The sequence below is a fragment of the Pongo abelii genome, chromosome 14 (assembly GCF_028885655.2).
Source record: "Pongo abelii isolate AG06213 chromosome 14, NHGRI_mPonAbe1-v2.0_pri, whole genome shotgun sequence".
NCBI classification, from domain to species: Eukaryota; Metazoa; Chordata; class Mammalia; order Primates; family Hominidae; genus Pongo; species Pongo abelii.
The window spans coordinates 115,083,057-115,104,198 of NC_071999.2; the positions used below are offsets into that span (position 1 = coordinate 115,083,057).

General features: G+C 37.1%; 1 protein-coding gene across 9 annotated transcripts in view; it reads left to right on the forward strand.

Moving 5' to 3' along the window:
• Positions 1 to 21,142, forward strand: part of MYO16 (myosin XVI) — a 717,368-nt gene that overhangs the window by 340,024 nt on the left and 356,202 nt on the right. For all 9 annotated transcript variants that reach the window (XM_054529223.2, XM_054529222.2, XM_054529219.2 and 6 more), the window contains one exon: positions 11,577 to 11,727. In XM_054529223.2, the coding sequence (XP_054385198.1) occupies positions 11,577 to 11,727 (151 nt within the window). The remainder of the gene's footprint in view (positions 1 to 11,576; positions 11,728 to 21,142) is intronic.

Genomic DNA, 21,142 nt, shown 5'->3' on the forward strand with positions numbered 1-21,142 from the left:
CCTTAATATATTAAAGAATATTAATGCATAGTATTTAAGCAATAATAAATCATATTTGTATATAGTCTTTTAGATTACAAATGACTTTTATATCAAATCAGTCATTTGATATGTATGTATAATTTTTTTATTTAGTAATCTATAAAACATCAAGCCTTTTTAATCAAATATTACAACTACATTGTTAAATTCTACAGAATGTGTTTACAAAGTATTGATAAACCTGTCAGTGAGTTCCCTAATTATTTTCACTTAGGTATTCTGAAGTCCAGTAGTGCACAAAGAGAAATGTCATAGAATACAGGGACAGAATAATACACTCAGGGAGCATTCCTAGCAAAGCTAACACTTGGAACTTTCAGAATCTTCCTTCATATATACGTAAAACTACTAAATTATACTTAATTTACAGATTTTCCCTTAAACGAGCTATTAAACATTTTTTTGCATATATTTGTTGAGAGCTGTTAGATTAATATGTCTCAAAAACAATACAAACTCCAGTTCAGCCAATGACACACTGAAAGTTTTATTTGTTTTTTAGACACAGGTAATATTTTACCATAATGGTCTTTAAATTGTAAAAAAAAACTTAAAATTAATTTTTGGAAAGACCAAACATACAGCAATTAATTCAAATCTCTCCAAGAGCTCTTTCATTTAATATTAATCTTTGGATCTTTATCTTATTTTATAGAAGCGGAAAAAAAAAATGTAATTGAATGTTCTACGGTGAAAAATTGATGTAGCTATGTTTGTAGGAGTAATGTTGAGAACTGTCTATTCAGTCAATTATTTTAAGCACCAAAATAACCAAGTCACATATGCCATATCTTTACATCTGTTTCTGTTAGTTTTTGTTGTTGTTGTTGTCCTCATGTATCTCAATATATTCCATTTTATTTCATCTCTATGGTTTTCTAAAATTGCTTTAGTTATAATGGGCAATAATTGTTGCCTTTGTTGGTTTCATTTTATTACATTCCTGTTTCCATTTTCAGAAATAAAATCCTATTTCCTATAGGCACATTTTCTCTGCGTGAAGTTACTTTGATGTTTGTCAAAATAATTAAGTCTGGCATAAATCCAGTAGAATTCAGAAACTGGTTGTCTGCTGGTATATTTTCATCTATATTTTTCACAGTCAGAGTTAAATATGTCTCTACTGTATTAATCTAAGCTACCCTTGGATGGTACTGATTTTCTTTTTTAAAATGTTTATGGGATCTGTCTTACCAATAGAAAATATACTATCTCATTTCCATTTTTTCTCACCAAATAAAGTTCTATTACTAATAATTTCTTTTTCATAATCAGAATAAGAATTTCTTTTTGAAGAAAATTTGGAAAATGCAGAAAAACATATAGAAACATGAAAAAAAAATGACTCATTTGCTTCAAAGAAAAATTGCACCAGAGAAGTTATACAGGAAAGAAAGACTTTACTAAAAACTATTGCACTAAGGGAGAATGATTGAGCTCAACTCTACTGAACAAAAAGTGGGAGAGTTTCTAAGTGCTGGGGTGAGCTAGGGGGATAGTACTGTAGCACTTTAGGAAGGAGTTTTGTCAAGGTGCTTAAGCCATGGGCATTTGCTAATTGTCCTTTATCAAAGTTAGGCTCCTGTGCTCCACAAAAACTGGGAAATATGTGGGCTATGGTCTTCCCTGTTTAGATTTCAAAGGGATGACTCCCAGGTCATAAAGACATTCCTGGGTTGTAAAACTGGCCAGAGGCTGGGAGAAGATATACATCTAAAAGGGGCAGAGAAAAAAATTGCAGTTCAGTTTTCTAAAGACATTGCTCCAAGAAAAGGGAGTTCAGAGGACTAGAGATAGTCCAAAGTTTAGCTGAGAGAAGAAGGTTAGGCCTTCTGGGTCGCTACTCCACCTTTGTGATGAAACTGCTATTAACTTGGAATTTTTCCTTTTGCCCTTTATATGTTTCCTGTTTTATTCAGTCTTGTACTATATATATATATATGTATATATTCACATCCTATTCACATCCTATTTTAAAACATAATCTGATAAATATTTTTCCAATCAATAAACATTTAATGTGTATTAAGAAAATACCAATGATTAAAATTATTTCTTTTTTTAACAAATAGCATTTTACTATATGTGTCCTTAAATTCTATGAATGCATAGTAAATGAAAATTTAAATATATTGAAGTTAAATTGTCTGAATGCTATTATTAATCACAATGGTTATAGATAAAATGTTTTATTGTAAAAGAAAGAGAGAAACCTAAACAATTGTTCTGTGGAAATTTAAAATATTGTATGCCATCAGCCTAGCTGTACAATTTGCACTTTTCTTGTAGAAAATAACTGCATAACTAATTAATATACTGCCTTTCAAAACAATTATATTACTTAGAATTGTTTTTTTCTTATATGAATAAGAGAGTGATATGGTTTAGATGTGTCCCCACCCAAATCTCATCTTAAATTACAGTTCCCATAATCCCCACATGTCCTGGGAGGGACCTGGTGGGAGGTAATTGAATCATGAGGGCAGTTTCCCCCATGCTGTTCCCTTGATAGTGAACGAGTTCTCACAAGATCTGATGGTTTTATAAGCATCTGGCATTTCCCCCTGCTGGCACTCATTCTCTCTCCTGTCACCTTGTGAAGAGATTCCTTCTGCAATTATTGTAATTTTCCTGAGGCCTCTTCAGCCATGTGGAACTGAGAATCAATTAAACCTCTTTCCTTTATAAATTACCGAGTCTCAGATATGTCCTTGTAGTAGCATGAGAAGAGACTAATACAGTAAATATGTACTGGGAGTGGGGTGCTGCTGTAAAGATGCCCAAAAGTGTGTAAGCAACTTTGTAACTGGGTAACAGGCAGAGGCTGGAACAGTTTGAAGGGCTGAGAAGAAGACAGGAAGATGTGGGAAAGTTTGGAACTTCTGAGAGACTTGTTGAATAGCTTTGACCAAAATGCAGATAGTGATACGGACAATGAAGTCCAGGCTGAGGTGGTCTCAGATGGAGATGAGGAACTTGTTGGGAACTGGAACAAAGGTGACACTTGCTATGCTTTAGCAAAGAGACTGGCAGCATTTTGCCACTGCCCTAGAGAACTGTGAAACTTTGAACTTGAGAAAGATGATTTAGGGTATCTGGCAGAATAACTTTCTAAGCAGCAAAGTATTCAAAAGGAAACAGAGCATAAAAGTTTGGAAAATTTGCAGCCTGATGATGCAGTAGAAAAGAAAAATCTATTTCTTGGGGAAAAATTCAAGCCTCCTGCAGAAATTTGCATAAGTAACAAGGAGTCAAGTGCTAGTCACCAAGACAATGGGGAAAATGTCTCCAGGGCATGTCAGAAACCTTCACAGCAGCCCCTCTCATCATAGGCCAGGAAGTCTGGGAGGCAAAAATGGTTTTGTGGGCTGAGCCCAGGACCTCGCTGCTGTGTGCTGCTGAGGGACTTGGTGTCCTGCACCCCAGCAACTTCAGCCTCAGCTGCAGCTCAAAGGGGCCAAAGTATAGCTCGGGCCTTGCTTCAGAGGGTACAAGCCCCAAGCCTTGGTGGAATACATGTGGTGTTGGGCCTGTGGGTGCTCAGAAGTCAAGAATTGAGATTTGGGAAACTTAACCTAGACTTCAGAGGATGTATGGAAACATCTGAATTTCCAGGCAGAAGTTTGCTGCAGGAGCAGAGCCCTCATTGGAGAAGCCCTGCTAGGGCAGTGTGGAAGGGAAATGTGGGGTTGGAGCCTCCACACAGAGTCCCCACTTGGGCACTGCTTAATGGAGCTGTGAGAAGTGGGCCATGTTCCTCCAGACCCCAGAATGGTAGAACCACTGAAAGCTTGCACCATGCACCTGGAAAAGCTGCAGACCCTCATTGACAGCCCATGAAAGCAGCCAAGTGCAGGGCCATACCCAGCAAAGCCACGGGGACAGAGCTACCCAAGGCCATGGGAGCCCACCTCTTGCATCATTGTAACCTGGATGTGAGACATGGAGTCAAAAGAGAATCATTATGGAACGTTAAGGTTTAATGACTGCCCTATTGTATCTTGGACTCGCATGGGGCCTGTACCCCTTTGTTTTGGCAAATTTCTCCCATTTGGAATGGGGTTATTTACCCAATGCCTGTACCCCTAGTGTATCTAGGAAGTAACTAACTTGCTTTCAATTTTACAGGCTCATAGATGGTAGGGACTTACCTTGACTCGGATGAGACTTTGGACTTGGACTTTTGCGTTAATGCTGGAATGAGTTAAGACTTTGGGGGACTGTTGGAAAGGCATGATGTTTGAAATGTGAGAACATGAGATTTGGGAGGGGCCGGGGTGGAATGATATGGTTTACCTGTGTCATCACCCAAACATCTTCTTGAATTGTAGTTCCCATAATCCCCACGTGTGGTGGGAGGGATCCAGTGGGAGGTAATTGAATGATCAGGGTGGTTTCCCCGATGCTGTTCTCATGATAGTGAGTGGAGTGCTCATGAGATCTGCTGGTTTTATAAGCATCTGGCATTTCCCCTGTTGGCACTCATTCTTCCTCCTGCCACCCTGTGAAGAGGTGCCTTCTGCCATGTTTGTAAGTTTCCTGAGGCCTCCCCAGCCATGTGGAACTGTGAGTGAATTAAACCTCTTTCCTTTATAAACACCCAGTCTCAAGTGTGTCCTTATAGCAGCATGCAAATGGACTAATACAGAGAGTCTTTGTAACTATTTATTTGCGATTATTGTTAGTGGTATATCTTATATAAGCTATGACATAACTGAGTGAGTTAGTGACTTATTTTTGAGATGCAGATGAAAAGTTCTATGAGGAGAGATTATTTATTAAGAATACAAAACTGTAGGGCTTGAAATAGACTTATATATTACCTAGTTTAACTCTTGCATTTTGCAAAGGTGAAACTGTGACCGAGATTTCAAAGGGCTTAAAAGTTCAGGTAGTAGCCAACTTGAGGTAAAATCTGATTTAAAATGATGTCTCCATAGTCTTAAGCCAATCTTTTTTTCAACTATAGCTCTCATGGAGTCTGCCAGTGATACTGCAATTAGATTTGAGATATGAAAGGAATATTTCAACTATTTTACTAAACTCAGTACTTCTTCTAAGGAAAAGTATTTATTCCAAAGAAATCTTTCTACTTGGTGATTTTTTTTGTATTTCATAAACTATCTTCTTTGTTTGTACCTTGACCAATCTACTATTTTATTAATTGCCCTAGACTCAAAATATTTGGTATATGCAAACCCTCTCTTTAGTTTATAAAACTCTCTGATGAAGAAGAAAAAAATATGATTGATAGATGAAGAAAAATACAGAAAATATTTTTATATGAGAGTAGATGTAGACAGTGTGGCACGTGGGTAAGCACACAGGTTCTGGAGCTTAGAACTGACAGATTCAAACCTCAGCTCCAGTAGCACCTGTTGTGTGTCCAGAGCAAGTTCTTCTCCTCTGTGCCCTCAGTTTACTCATTCATAAAACAAACAGACCTTATAAAATAATGAACCCTTTATAATGTGAAAATGAAAAAAAAATTTGATACATGCAGAGTGTTTAGAACAGAAGACTATCACATGTTAAATGTCATATAATTAATACAACATTTTGCGGATAGTTCACTCAAATTATAGAAAAAATAGGGAAAGGCCACGAACGGTGACTTACACCTGTAATCCCAGGACTTTGGGAGGCCAAGGCAGGTGGATCACTTGAGGACAGGGATTTGAGACCAGCCTGGCCTCAGAATTTCATAATGAAACCCCGTCTCTAGTAAAAATTAAAAAAAAAAATAGCTTGGCATGCTGGTTCATGCCTGTAGTCCCAGCTATTCAGGAGGCTGAGGCAGGAGAATCACTTGAACCTGGGAGGCAGAGGTTGCAGTGAGCCAAGATCACACCACTGCACTCCAGCCTGGGTGACAGAGTAAGACTCTGCCTCAAAAAAAAAAAAATATAGATATATATATATACACACACACACACACACACACACTATATATATACACGCACACTATATATATACACACACACACACCATAACAACTATCTTAAAATATATGAAGGGGTTTTATTTCAAAGAAACATAGAACATATTCTTGGGAACTCTATGAATGATGAATGAAGTTACAGCAGACAGACATTGTCCCAGTGGTGCTTGTGGAAGAAAAAAGGTCTCTTTGGAAGTAATATTTTATTATTTGATGGTATTTGTCTTAGTTCATTTTTTGTTGCCTATAACAGGATACCTAAAACTGGGTAATTTATAAGAAATGAAAGGTATTTCTTATGGTTCTGGAGGCTGAGAAGTTCAAGGTTAAGGGGTGACATCTCATGAGTGCCTTCTTGCTGAGGGGACTCTCTGCAGAGTCCCGAGGTGGCACAGCATATCTCATGACGAGGGGCTGAGAGTGCTAGCTCAGGTCTCTCCTCCTCTTCTTATAAAGCCATCAGTCCCACTCCCATTAATCCATTAACCCAATAATCTATTAATCCATGAATGGATTAACTTATTCATGAGGGCAAAGGCCTCATTACCTAATCGCCTCCTAAAGGTTCCACCTCTCAATACTGTCACACTGGGGACAAATATTCAAATCACAGCAGTACAAGCAGATCTGGCTATGAAATTTTTATGAGCATTATAAGCCTTTTCTCTTCATAGTAATTTTTTTTTCAATTAATAACTATACTATTGAGAAGAACAGTCTACCTTGGTCTGTGAGCATCCTTCACATTCTTGCTCAGTTTGTCAGACTGCAAGGCATATGTAGATAGCTACATAGACAACTGAGTAAATTTAAAGAATCATATCATTCACTCCCAAAAGGAGCAGACTGACTTATTTGCCCCTTGATACAATGTTTGTTGCTTCCTCAGAAGATGCTTGATATCTAGCTGGCTTTCTCTCCTGTAACAGCACTTCTCTCTAGTATTGGCATCCATTAAGATCCAACTGTTTTGTGTTCTTCCTACTTCCTCCTCCTCACTGTATGCAACAGAAGATAAAGGAGAACTGATATAAACATAAAGCTCTGTGTCTTCCATGAGTAATAAGGTCTTTTATCTCTCCTCCAGGGAACTCTTGTCTTCTGCAACTAACCATGGAATAGTAACAAGCTAACTTATTAGATTGCAAGTAGGGTGAAATCTCAGAAGCTTGACAGTTCTAGACACAAAAAAACAGCAGCTGATTTATTCCCTGCTTATGGCCATAGTCATGATGCTAATCCCTTTATGTGCATTATGTTATTAATCCTTCACTATAGTCCTTTTGCAATTTGGTTTTGCAGAATGGCTACATAACTCACCCAAAGTGGTAGAACCAGACATCAAACATGGTAGTTTTACTGACTTGAAAATGTATGCCCATACATCTGTACTATACCATGCTATCTCATATTAATAGATGATCCTCTGTCCCTTCACCTACTTGCAAGTATTTTCGTTGGCTAAAACACTGTAAAACATCATTATCCAGAGTTCAAACTAAGGAAAACTGACCTTGCGTTTCTGTAAACTTATTTCTTAATATTCCTGACTTTCCGTCAGGCCTGACCTATTTGGTAGTCTCTTTTTTTATTCATGCTTTCCTAGGTTCTATGGTTCAGTTGGAAGGCAGGGCATAGAGATGGGCTGCAAAGTGGTGAGACTGTGGTGGTTACTGAAAGCAAACCTTCAATTTACTCTCTTCTTGCTATGTCAAGGTTAATATACAAAATCATTTGTGTATTTATACACTAAAATTCAATAAATGGAAATTGGAATTTTATTCTTATTTATTCATTTGTTTCATTATTTTTTGAGACCAGGTATCACTCTGTCACTCAGGCTGGAGCGTACTGATGCAATCACAGTTCACTGCAGCCTCGACCTCATGGGCCCAAGTGATCCTCCCACCTCAGCCTCCTGAGTAGCTGGGACTACAGGCATGCACCACCACAGCTGGCTAACTTTTTATTTTTTGTAGAGAAGGGGCTCACTATGTTGTCCAGGCTGGTCTCAATCTCCTAGACTTAAGCAGTCATTCTACAGTCAGCCTTGGCATTTTAAAATACATTCTTAAAACCATAAAACAATAAATCTAAAAATTTTTTGGAAGATTTTCATTCTGAAAGCTAAAACATATTGATGAAGGAAACTGACAAAGATCAAAAATAAAGGTACTTGTTTTCATGCATGACACAAGTTGAGATTGTCAGTATTTCAATTCTCACCAAACTGATTTATCAATTGAATGCAATGCTAATCAAAATCACAACAGGTATTTTTGTAAAAATTCACAAAGAAATTCAAAATGTATATGAAAATGCTAAAGATCTCTAATTGCCAGGTAATTTTCAAAGTGAAAACAAAGTTGGATGACTCACATGACTGGTTTCAAGGCTAAATGAGGAGATACATGAATAAGACAGTGTAGTATTGATTTAAGAATGAATGATTATATCAATGAATGATAATGAGTGATTATATCAATGAAACACACTGGAGAGTCCCAAAATAAACCCACACAGATATGGTCAATTGATTTTTCACAAATATGTCCCGCTAAATGGAAGTGAAAGTCATTTTTTAAAAAACAATGCTGAAACATTTGGACATCCATATGAGAAAATAATGTACTTCAACTCATATACAGCACTGTATACAAAAAGCAACTCACAATGGATCGTAGATCAAAGTATAAAGCTTAAAATTGTGCAAATCCTAGAGTAAAACCCAGGAGAAATTTTTGGTGACATTGGGTTATGAAAGGAACTTAGATAAGTCACAGAAGCACAAACTGTAAGAGAATTTTTTTCTTTGAAACACAATTATGCAAATAAAACTACAAAGATGCTGAGTGGGAGAGAATATTTGCCAAGAGCTTATCTGATAAATGAGTTGGATACAGAATACATAAAGGCAATAATCTGAAAACAAAGAAACCAATACAAATAGTCAAAAGATTTGAGCCCACATTTTACCAAAGAAGAGAAACTTTTTGTATGGAACTACAAAAACTCTATATAGCAAAAGCTATTTATTTCAGAAGGAGCAAAGTTGAAAGCATCACATCCCCTGATTTCAAACTATATTACAAAGCTATAGTAATCAAAATAATATGATAGTGGCAATAAAACAGACACATAGACCATTGGAACAGAATGGAAAGTGCAGAAATAAACCCAAGCGTATATTGTCAACTGATCTTTGACAAGACTGCCAAGACGCAATAGGGAAAAGAAAGTTACTTTAATAATTGGTACTAGGAAAACTGGATATTCACGTACAAAAGAACGAAATTGGACCCTTTTCTTACATCATGTAGAAAAATTCAGTCAAAATGGATGAAAGACTTAAATATAAAAACCATAAACCTCAAAAAAAAAAAAATCAAGAAGCTCCTCAACAACTTTTGTGGCAGTGAGTTTTATGGATATGACACCAGAAGAAAAAAGCTCAGATGACAAAAGAAAAAATAAGTCAGTTACATCAGACTATAAGGCTCTGCACAGCAAAGAAAACAATAAAATCAACAAAATGAAAAAGTAGCATGTTGAATGGGAGAAAATAATTGCAAACCATATACTTAGGTATATATACATATATGTGCATATGTATGTGCAAATATATATGATAAGGGGTAAATATCTAAAGTATGTAATGAACTCACACAGCTCACTGTAAAAAAAAAAAAACTCTGAGTTTTTAAAATGAGCAAAGAACCTGAATAGACATTTTTCCAAAGAAGATATACAATTTTGTCCAACAGGTGTATGAAAAGGTACTCAACATCAGAGAAATTTAAATTTAAAGCACAACAAAATACCACCTCACACCTGTAAGGATGAAAATTATCAAAAAGACAAGAGATAACTAGTGTTGGTGAGGGTGTGTAGGAAAGGGGGCCCTTGAACACTGTTTGTGGGGATGCAAAGTGGTATAGTCGCTATGGAAACACGTATGGAGTTTCCTCAAAAAATTAAAAAATAGAACTGCCACATGATCCAGTATTGCAATTCTGGATATTTTATTCAAAAGAAATGAAATCAAGATCTCAAAGAGGTATGTACTGTCCCATGTTCATTTCAGCATTATTCATGATAGTGATAATATGGAAACAATCTAAGGCCCATGAACAGATGAAAGGATAAAGAAATTGTGGTACATATCTACAGAATATTATTCAGCTACCAAAAAAAAAAAAAAGAAATTCTATCATTTGCAGTGGATCAACATGGAAGACATTAGGCCAAGTGAAGTAATCCAGACACAGACAAATATTACATGATCTTGCTTAGGTGTGGACTCTTAAAAACCTGAAAATCACAGAAGCAGAGAGTAGAACGGTGGCTGCCAGTTATTGGAGAGTGGGAGCAAGGGAAGGTGTCAGTCACAGAGCACACACTTTAAGTCATAAGATGAGTAAATTTTGGAGATCTAGTGTGATATGTTAATTAATAGAATTGTAGTTTCCTTTACAAAATGTATATCAAATCACATTATACACCTTAAATATATTCCATTTTTATTTAATAAGTATTTTAAAATAAGAAAATGAAATTCAAATAAAAATCACAGTGTGAGAAGCCCATAACACATCTAATAATTGACTCCAAGGGTCGCAAAGGGTCTCTTGGAGGTGATAAAGTATTCTATACATTGCTGGTTGTTTTGCCTATGCAACTATGTATATCAGTCCAATCTCATTGAACTAAACAACAAAGGGTGAATTTTACTGTATGTAAACTAGACCTCAAATAAATAGAAGTTTAAAAGAGGCAAAAAAAATTGCACTTAGCTCTTATTAGAATCACAGTGACTATGGTAGACTACATGAAATAATTATGTTTACATAAATTGCACTTGATTAAATAAACATGCATTTCTGCTTATAAGGTAACAATTCAGGAGGCACATTTTTAAATCTTAGTGATACAATGCAACATTTATCATTTATTTTCTATTTATTTGTAATGAACATTATAAAATAATGGCTGTATTTTGGGAATAAAGTCAATAGAAGAATAAAAAGTATCTTTTATTTTTTGGCTTTGTTTGAGCTGTATAGAATTAACAAAAGTTACTCTGCTTGTAATATTGCAGTCCTTAAAGATATTATTATTTTTAATTCTCATATTATTATTCCATTGCAAACTTGAAATTTTGCCCATGATTTTGTATTTTAAATCCTAAATGAGTAATTTTTACACCAATTATACAATTATGCCTTTATTCAGTTGTTTGCAATCCATTTTTGCATTTAAATGTTAGATCTTGTCAGTTCAGCCATGCATTTCAATCCCAGCTCTAAAGTTGTTTATTGATTCGTCTATTATAGTCAGATATACATTTGTAAACATTTTCTTCAGGAGTTCAAATAAGTATATATTTTTTCTTTTAAAGTTAATATTGAATAAAGTTTGGAATTAATTTTTTAAAAGTTTACAGATTTCTTACTAATTTTTTCCTGCAGTTTATAAGAAATATTTCTTATCTGAATAAAACCACCGTCATAGTCCAACTATCCTGTATTGGTAATTTTCAATTGATAAAACATTAGAAAGAGACTGATTGTAGTATTGACTTTTTTTCCTGTAGCAGTCCCCTGGTATTACCAATTGCCAAGCAAGACAGTTTGTTGGAAAAAGACATTATGTTCAAAGATGCAACAAAAGGTCTGTGTAAGCAGCAGTCTCAGGACAGCAACCCTGAAAACCCCATGATGAGCGGTTCCACCAAACCCGAGCAGGTAATCACGCCCTCACTGTGTGTCTACCAGTACTTTTTCATATCAAGTAATGTATTAAAATCCAACATATTTCAAAAACAAATGTGCGCTAATTTGCATTCAAAGACAAATTAATTAATGCATAGATTAATATTTTGCTTGCAGTTTTCATAAACAATTAGTGCATTCTGCTGATCAACAAACATAATTGCTATTGTGCTTTACAATTTGAATTTTGGTTTTGACTTATATATCAGGAATGTAAGCTCAGCCAGCGCATTACTTCTTGAATATTTCCAGTTGAGTCATTCGTCATTATTTTGATTTTTATGTATTCTGTGTTTTCTTGGTTTATTTCAATGATCCAAATATTTTACGAACAAGAAGGGCAAACCAGTCACTGAATCATTTATTCTTAAAGGTAACTGTGGTCATGCATTGCATGTGTATCTGTGTGTGTCTGTGTGTTTATGTTGTGTGTGTGTGTGTGCATATGTGTACTTGTCTGGTGCCTAAGTTATGGGAGGTAATTTTGGATTTGAAGAGGGAGAGGGGAATGAGCTTGGAGTTACGGCAATTGATGTATTTTATTATGGCCACAGAAATAAATGATTTTGTATATTTCTGTTTTATAAGTGGCAGAATAACTTGCATCCTTGAAAATAGCTTTCTTCAGTGTATCTAATTTTTAATATTTTATAGATATTTTAGCCAGGTTTTCTAAAGATCTTCTTCTTAAAATGTAATTTTAATTTTATTAATTTTTGTTATTTCAAGTAACTGAAGCAGATAAACAAAACATCTGAAACACTTTTAAATTTTAGCAGGTGTATTCATCTGCTCAAGCTGCCATGACAAAACACCACAGTCTGGGTGGCTTGGACAACAGAAATGCATTTCTCACAGTCATGGAGGCATCTGGATTCTGAGGATCCAAGGTCAAGGTGCAGGTTGACTGAAGGTGCAGGGTGCCTTCCCACTGCTGTGTCCTTGCAGGGTGGACAGCAGGAGGCAGGGAGAATGGGAAGGAGGGAGAGGCAGGGAGGAGCAGGGAGAGGGCACTCTCTGGAGCAATCTTGTAGGCTCAGGAGCCCACCCTTATGATTTCATTTAACCTAAATCACTTCCTTATAGGCTCTATCTCCAAATACAGTTGCATTAGGGATGGGGGCTTCCACATATGAATTTGGAGAAATACAATTAGTCCACAGTACTAGACAAATCAAAGGTTAGGTAAAATTTAAGAGAAAATATGTATATATTTTTTGAGACAGAAGATTTCTGTGTCACTCAGGCTGTAGTGCAGTGTCACAATCATGGCTCATTGCAGCCTCAACCTCCCAGGCTCTAGTGATGCTTCTGCCTCAGCTTCAGAGAGCTAGGACTAGGGTGTGTGCCACCATGCTCCACCTTTTTTTTTTTTTTTTTTTTTTTTAAGAGATAGGGTCTCACTATGTTGCCCAGGTTGATCTTGAGTTCCTGGGCTCAGGTGAACCTCCCACCTCAGCCTCCCAAAGTGCTTGGATTATAGGTGTGAGCCACCACACCTCGCAAAATATTCTTAACTTTCTTAAGGATCCTATTAACTTCTGTTGACATTCCAAGTGTTTCTGAGCCATATAATTTGTGTACTTTAATGTCTGACATAACTTTCCATTTCCAGTTATGATTTAATACTATCCTGTAATTAGTGTCCTGTATAGAGGAAAAATGACTATTAATTAACTAGTCATTTTTTACTAGTTAGCACCCTCTTACTCTTCATACATTTTAACATTTATGCCCATAAATTTAGTAATTTAAAAGCTTGGTTTTTGTTTTCATTATAGATATTTAAGACTCAAATTAGTTTGCAGTGAGTGTTGAGGAAACAAATTTCTGAGTTATTTTACAACAGTTGAAACTCAAGAATGAGTTCTGTTTCCTAATTGTTTTCATGGGAAGCCACTTTGAATAAAGTCTTAGGGTGATTTCTCTTGTTATATATAAACCCATAACTGCATTACTGCTCACCTTTAGCTTTTACAAAATAATATCATTATATATATATATATATATATATATATATATATATACACACACACACATATATGTGGTATATACATATATCCTTTGGGGGAATATTTTATTTTTAATAACTTGTTTATTGATTAAAATATTACATTGTAGGATTCTACTAGAATAGTTATGTGAGCAAAGAAATTGAGTATGACTGACAATTGAACACTATTTTTAAACTTACGGAGTTATTTCCTCATATTTTAATTTGTTATTAAGAATGAGAATGTTAATGTTATTTATTACATAACCTAGAGAAATTAAAGATAACTTTAAAATGTATTTTTGTTTTTATTGGCATTGTTTTGAAGTATTTTTTCTTAATTCATTTATATAAATGTATGGGAAATCTCAGGTTAATTGATTTCCTACTGTTCAAATTAACTAACATTCAAAAACTTTTGAATGCAATTATTGATATGGCATGACTTTTAGTCAATATGTATATGTGAAATTATTGTACATTTCTATTCATTTGCTTTCAAGCTGTATTAATTCGGTGTTTGAGTTTAGCAGTAGTAAGTACAATGATAATCATGTATTTAATTAAAGAAGAGCAAACTAGGTCAACCATTTCACCAAGGTACTGAGATTTCTCCCTCTGTGGAGTTAAAACAATTTCTGATTAGCAGATTGATTGCTTTTTAAGTGGTAATTTAATAAGAAGTTTCTACAAGACATAAAGTATTCTTCAAATATAAGACATTCACGACATAAGAATATCAAGTGTAATCTTCACAGGATAACTTTTCTATTTTAATGTAGACTTTTTATAATTGTATCCTAGACATAAAAAGTAATTGTAACCATGCTCTGTTTATGCATTATTAGAGAGGAAATGGCAGCTACACAGGCTTTATGCTCTTGTGTATTTCTGTCCTAATATTCACCCAGTAATATGCCACACGGTATCCATCAAGTTCTCATATGTTCTTGCCCACAAGGTGCTAGCTGGATGGTTCTCCCCAGGGAAGAGCAGCGTGATAAACTGGGTGGATTATATATTCACATTTCATAGGAAAGCTTTCCAAAACACTTTTCAAAGCCATAAAGCTCTAATTAACATTTTAGAGATAAGTACATCATGTGGAAATTTTTTAAAAATTAAAATAAAAACTACTTTGCATCTCTCTTTCCAGATTTTTATAAAGTGTAGGTCTTATCAAATGGTACTGTGTAAATGAATACTAAAGGCTTGATTTGACATTTTATTTTTTTTAATTTCCGAGAACCACTAAAATTAACATTTGTTTTTATAATATCTCTGAGAACACAGAATGTTTCTTAAATTGATTATAATGTGCAAGACTTCCTTCTCTTCCTTTTCCCTCGTAGTTTCCTTTCCCATCCCATCCCTCCCTGACCTGCTGGGTTTTTTCATTCTTTTCTTGGTTCCTTAACTTCTTATTTTCCCTCTTTCCTCCCTCTCTCCCTTCAGACATTTTTATTTAAATTAGGTTTAAGGTTGAAATTGAAGTCAAGTCTTTCTTCCATTTGGTGAAGTTATGATAGCCTGGAGTAGAGAGAAAGCGGGAAAGAGGCATGCAGCTTTGCTGTGGTTCAGGTCTGCAGCTCAGGAGCTCTATGGAAGTCCCATAGCCTTACTGAGCCTCATGTGTAAAATGGGTACATAGGACTGGCCTTGTATGGTTGTTAGGAAGATGACAGTAGATGGGTGTATTATTTGTACTGTTATTATTGTATAGACTGACTGTATGTGACTGACTGGAATTGCATACTCCGGTTTTGCCAGAGCAGTAGTCTTCTACTCCCTGCACGGATCTGTACTAAATTCATGTAATTCCACTCAACATATCCACAGGACTTTATACTTTTCAATGTAAATGTAGATTATTTTAGAAAATAATAATGCAAAATAATGTGTTATGTTGGTTAACATTTCAAAGCTTAGAAATGCATTCACCTGCATTATCTGAATCCTCAAAATGTCACTATGAGCAGGTTATTATCTGCTTTCACTACATAACTTAAACTCAAGTTTCAAACTGAGTTTCAAGCTGACCAAACTTAAACTCAAGAAAGGTAAGCAGGCTGGGAGTGGTGGCTTACTCCAATGATCCCAGCACTCTCAGAGGCCAAGATGGGAGGATTGCTTGAGGCCAGCAGTTCAAGACCAGCCCGGGCAACATGGAAAAACCCCATCTCTACAAAATATTTAAAACTTAGCATGGCATGGTGGCACACACCTGTTGTCATGCCCACTCAGCAGGCTGAGGTGGGAGGATTGCTTGAGGCCAGCAGTTCAAGACCAGCCCGGGCAACATAGCAAAACCCCATCTCTACAAAATGTTTAAAACTTAGCAGGGTTTGGTGGCGCAGGGCCTGGTGGCACACACCTGTGGTCCCACCAGCTCAAGAGGCTGAGGTGGGAGGATTGCTTGAGCTCAGAAGTTGGAGGCTGCAGTGAGCTAGGACGTCATCACTGCACTCCAGCATGGACTATAGAGTGCGACCCTGTCTTGACAAAAAAAAGTTGAGCAAATTGTCTAGAATCACAAATGTTTCTTTTATTTTGTATCCAGTGCTCTTTTGGGGGCACCACAGCAGGTTTCTAAGATCCGCTAAAACTTTCTTCCTGTAGCCCACAGAGACACAAGCACATGTGTACACCAGCACATAGATCTGCAGCCAGGGAAAGGGAAAGGGCCTGGTAGACTTCACTACTTAAGAAACACTTGGCAAAATAACAAAAGGAGGGCAAAACTACACAGGACTGTCCAGGCATGGCACGGGTGGAAGCCTTGGGAAGCGAAGTAAAGTATGTGTCACATGATCACCCTTTCCTAATCTGGTCATTCTGGTCAACACGAAGTTTTTTTCTGGTTTTGTTTTTGTTTTTTTTTCTGAGATGGCATCTTACTCTGTCACCCAGACTGGAGTTCAATGGTGCCATCTCAGCTCACTGCAACCTCCGCCTCCTGGGTTCAAGTGATTCTCCTGCCTGAGCCTTCCAAGTAGCTGGGATTATAGGTGCCCGCCACCTGCCTGCCTCTGCCTCCCAAAGTGCTGGGATTATAGGCATAAGCCACTGCGCCCATCCAACACATAGTCTTTTCATTTTTTTTTAATTTCCTCTTTTTTTTTTCTTTTTCACTTATCCATACTGGGTTATTTGCACCTAGACTGCCTTCCTCCAAATCCTGTTGAATTTCCTCTTTTTTTTTTTTTTTTTTTTTTTAACTTATCCATACTGGGTTATTTGCCCCTAGACTGCCTTCCTCCAAATCCTGTTGCCCTGATCCCATAGGTCAGATCATCTCTGTTGCCCCCTGGGCTTCTACTCCCTGGACATGTGCTACCAACCTCCCAGAGAGAAATCACAAACAAGCAAACACAAGACAACATGGTAAAGCCCACGGTGCTCAAAACAGCGTCCACACAATGGAGACGAGGGATCAGCAAATTCAGAATACTTTCAAAACTTAAATTAGCTTTGGATCGCAAAACATTTCTCAAGGTGTTTCTCCTGAATTCTTCCTTGTCTTCTAAATTATGCCTATCTTGTGTTTTAGATCTCTCCTTTCAGAAATATATAGAATAAAAACCATAATGGTCAATTTTGGAGAGGACAGGCAATCTTTTGTACTTATCTGTTAATTATTGTTATAATTGTTTGGTAGACATTGGTGGTGCCCACTTTTCAGCCTACAACTGCAACATAAAAACATTCACAGACATATTTTTTACTTTTCTTTCTACTTGTCAGCTGTCACAATGCTTTTGAAATCTATAAAGAATCTGCTCCTTTGATAGCCTTGCTTAAGATTGATTATCAAAGCTTCCTTTCAGGTCATTTTGGAATCTTGATGTGAGAAATGCGAGGAACTCTTCCCTTGATCTGCTCTCACACTGGATCTGCCCCACTGTGTAACTATAAACAGGCTAGGGAGTAGTCATTTTTAGTGTCAGCCTAGTACTTTCTCTGACCCATGTAACAGCTGTGCCACTGAAGACAAGAATCCATAGGAATACCAATGAGATGTCTGTGATAGCTGTTCCAGGCTTGCTGGAACAAATGCAGAACTTCTGTTAGTACTATTCATGTTTTTGCTAAATGTGCACACAGAAATTTGCATTGAAATTGTTAGCATCGTGACTGTAAGAAGGATCTTATTATCTTAGCATAAATCATTACTCCTGAAGAAAACACAAATCTTACTCTTGATTTTCCTCTTTTTATGATTTATTTAGGAGTTAAAGACATATGCTAACTTGCTGGAGAGTTTTGCCTTCTTTTTGCATTACTCAAGGTTATTGCAATCATTTATTGATTTACATCAAATTATGTACATGTATGAATATGCATATGGATTAATTTTTGTACATGCATACATGCATGCCTACATAGTTTTTGGGGTTGTCTATATGTGTGTGTAAGTTTATGTACTTTGGAGAAATGTTGCAAAGATATTAAAAAGAAAATATATTTACATCCATCCCTAAATTGATGGTGAAAGTTCCGTTTCACGTGTCTCTCTACATCAGGACTTTTGCCACAAGTTATTTCACCTCTAGAAACTACATTCTTACCTAATTCACATGTTTTCTAGATTCCTTTTATATCCAAGGGCAAGCATTCCAATCTGTGATCCTGGGCTGCATAAAATTATCCATCTCTATAAGAAAACCTTCAATCTTGTCTAAATCAACTCTAGTTAGGAAATCAAGTGCAATTTAGTTGCATACAGTTGCATATGGCAGCTCCTCTTTTTCTTAAATTAATCGAAGTCCAATCCATTCCTCCTCATCTTTGGCCTCTTCCTTGGGCCACCTTTTTCTAGAGCTTGCTAGCTGGTCTCACCACTCCCACCTTTTCTCTGCTGCAGCTGCCAGGATGTCATCTCAGCACCGTGAAACTGGTCTTGTGGTCCCCATGCTCAGTGCCCTCCATGACTTTCGCTAATTCCTGGAATGTAGCAGCTCTTCCTCAGGGCCCAGGAAGCTTTACCAGCTCCTTCAATATCCCCTGCTGCTGCCTTCTCCCACCTCCTCCATACCAGGGCAGGTTCTAGGGCCTCCCACACACCCATCTCCTCCCGACCTTACAGCCCTCACCATGTCCTTCCCTCTCCCTGAGACATCTCTCCCCACATCCCACGGTACTGCCTTTTAAAATTATGTCCAATTTCAGTGTCAACGTGACCTCTTCAAAGAGAACTTCTCGGATCACCTAAAGTGAAATTTTTCTCTTTTCAAAGCACCCTGTTTTTCCCTTCATGTACATTTTGTACTTGTCATTTCTTATTTCTGTCCTAACTTCTCCCCCCCGGTAGGGGAGGTCACAAACATCATTCTTTTTTTCCTCTTTGTGCTAAACCTCTAGCACAATGGCCAACAAAGAAGGTAAGCAAGGGAAATTTGGCCCATTATTGAATAGATGTCATCAGATGTTTCCATTATCCACTGGAATTCAGCCTGTTCCCCAGTGGTTATCATGCCAGCTTTTGCTTCTGACTTACCAGCTGTGTGACCCTAGAAAAACTACATGTCCTCTCTTGGCCTCAAGTTCTTCATCCATTAAATAAGGATGCCATAACAATGAATGCCAAAATTTTTTTAAAATGTTATTCAGCAGAAGAACCTTCCTCAAAAACAAATACGTGAACGAGAACTCTGATTCCTAAAGCAAAGGAAAGCTGAGCATCTTTGCTGAGAACAGTATGGACAGACCCAGGGCCCTCCACACTCACCCGCATCCCTCCCTCCCCCAGCTCCAAGGGAAGCTGGTAGGAAGTTACATGGTCTCCGTGGCCCCTAGATGTGTTACTAAGGGAAACTAATGAGGCACACTTAGCTGCAGAGGAGGCACTGGGCCAAATTTTCCTCGTATATTTAATTCCCTCAACCACTTTATGAAGTATAGACTATCTTTCATCACATAGAGAATGAAAAACAGCTTCATGATGTTAAGGTAGAAAAATATTCAAGAACTCACAGATTGGAAGATATACAACTGGGGTTTAAACACTGTTGTTCATACGGCTGAATACAAATAATTGATGTTTCAGAGGTAGATGAGCTCTCATTTTCTAACATTCGTAGTAGGGAAGCTCAAATTAATGTCTAAGATATTTACCTGAATTTGCATGACTGATGAAAGCAGAATTAAAAACTGCCTGGATCAAGACCACCAGTTCCTTCGCCTAAGGGCTATGCCAAAGGCAGCATGGCTTCTATTGTCACGCCTCTCTCTGAGAGCTGTCAGTCTAGGTAGCGCTTGGTGCCTATGAGACTCCGCAAAGTGGAACTCAGTGTATAATGTTAAAAAGTTGATATCAAACAATTTCAAAATTGTTTTGACAACCCAGGAAACACTGGCATAGCTGGAACATTATGACTTCTATTTTTATCAACAAAAAGTACCAGTTTTTGGATGCAACTCCTGAACGATTCAAGTAGATAATTCTGACAGCATCAAAGCCTTAAAGCTATGCCTCTAACCCAACATTAAATAACTAATTTTAGTAAAACTATATTATATGCTTGGTGTAGGTTAATGCTGAAAGATATTTGGAAATATGTTTCCTTTAAATGTTGCAAAGTAGTTAAAATAATGAACTCAGGGCGTTTGAGTTGTGCATCTTGGTGGGGAAGGGTACAGGCTTGTTGTTGATATTTCTGAGATCTAGATTTTTTTTTTTTTTTTTTTGAGACAGGGCCTAGCTCTGTCACCCAGGCTGGAATGTAGTGGCACTATCGTGGCTCACTGCAGCCTCAAACCCAAAGCCCTAGGTTTAAATAACCCAAACCCCTCAGCCTTCCGAGTAGCTGGGACTACAGGGCACATCACCATGCCCAGCTAATGGAATATTTTACAAATTAGTTTTTAATAAACATTCATCTATTGGAATATTGTGTTTCCTGCTTATAGAAATGGTTTGAACTCCAGTGTCATAAAGCTTGCTGCCATGCCACCATTCTAACTAGAGTTCATAAAAATACATGTTCTGACCTTTCAGCATGCCCACTGCTCAATTTGTGTTTCTATTATTGTGTGTGTGTGTGTATGTGTGTGTGTTTGTTTGTTTGTTTGTTTGTTTTTGAGACAGAATCTTGCTCTGTTGTCCAGGCTGGAGTGCAGTAGCTGGATTTCGGCTCACTGCAACCTGTACCTCCTGGGTTCAAGCAATTCTCGTGCCTCAGCTTCCTGAGTAGCTGAGATTACAGGCATGTGCCACCATGCCCGGCTAATTTTTTTTGTATTTTTAGTAGAGGTGAGGTTTCGCCGCATTGGTCAGGCTGATCTCAAACTCCTGACCTCAGGTGATCCACCCACCACAGCCTCCCTGTGCTGGGATTACAGGTGTAAGCCACCACACCGGCCTGTGTTTCTGTTATTAATGCATTAGGTTTAGAA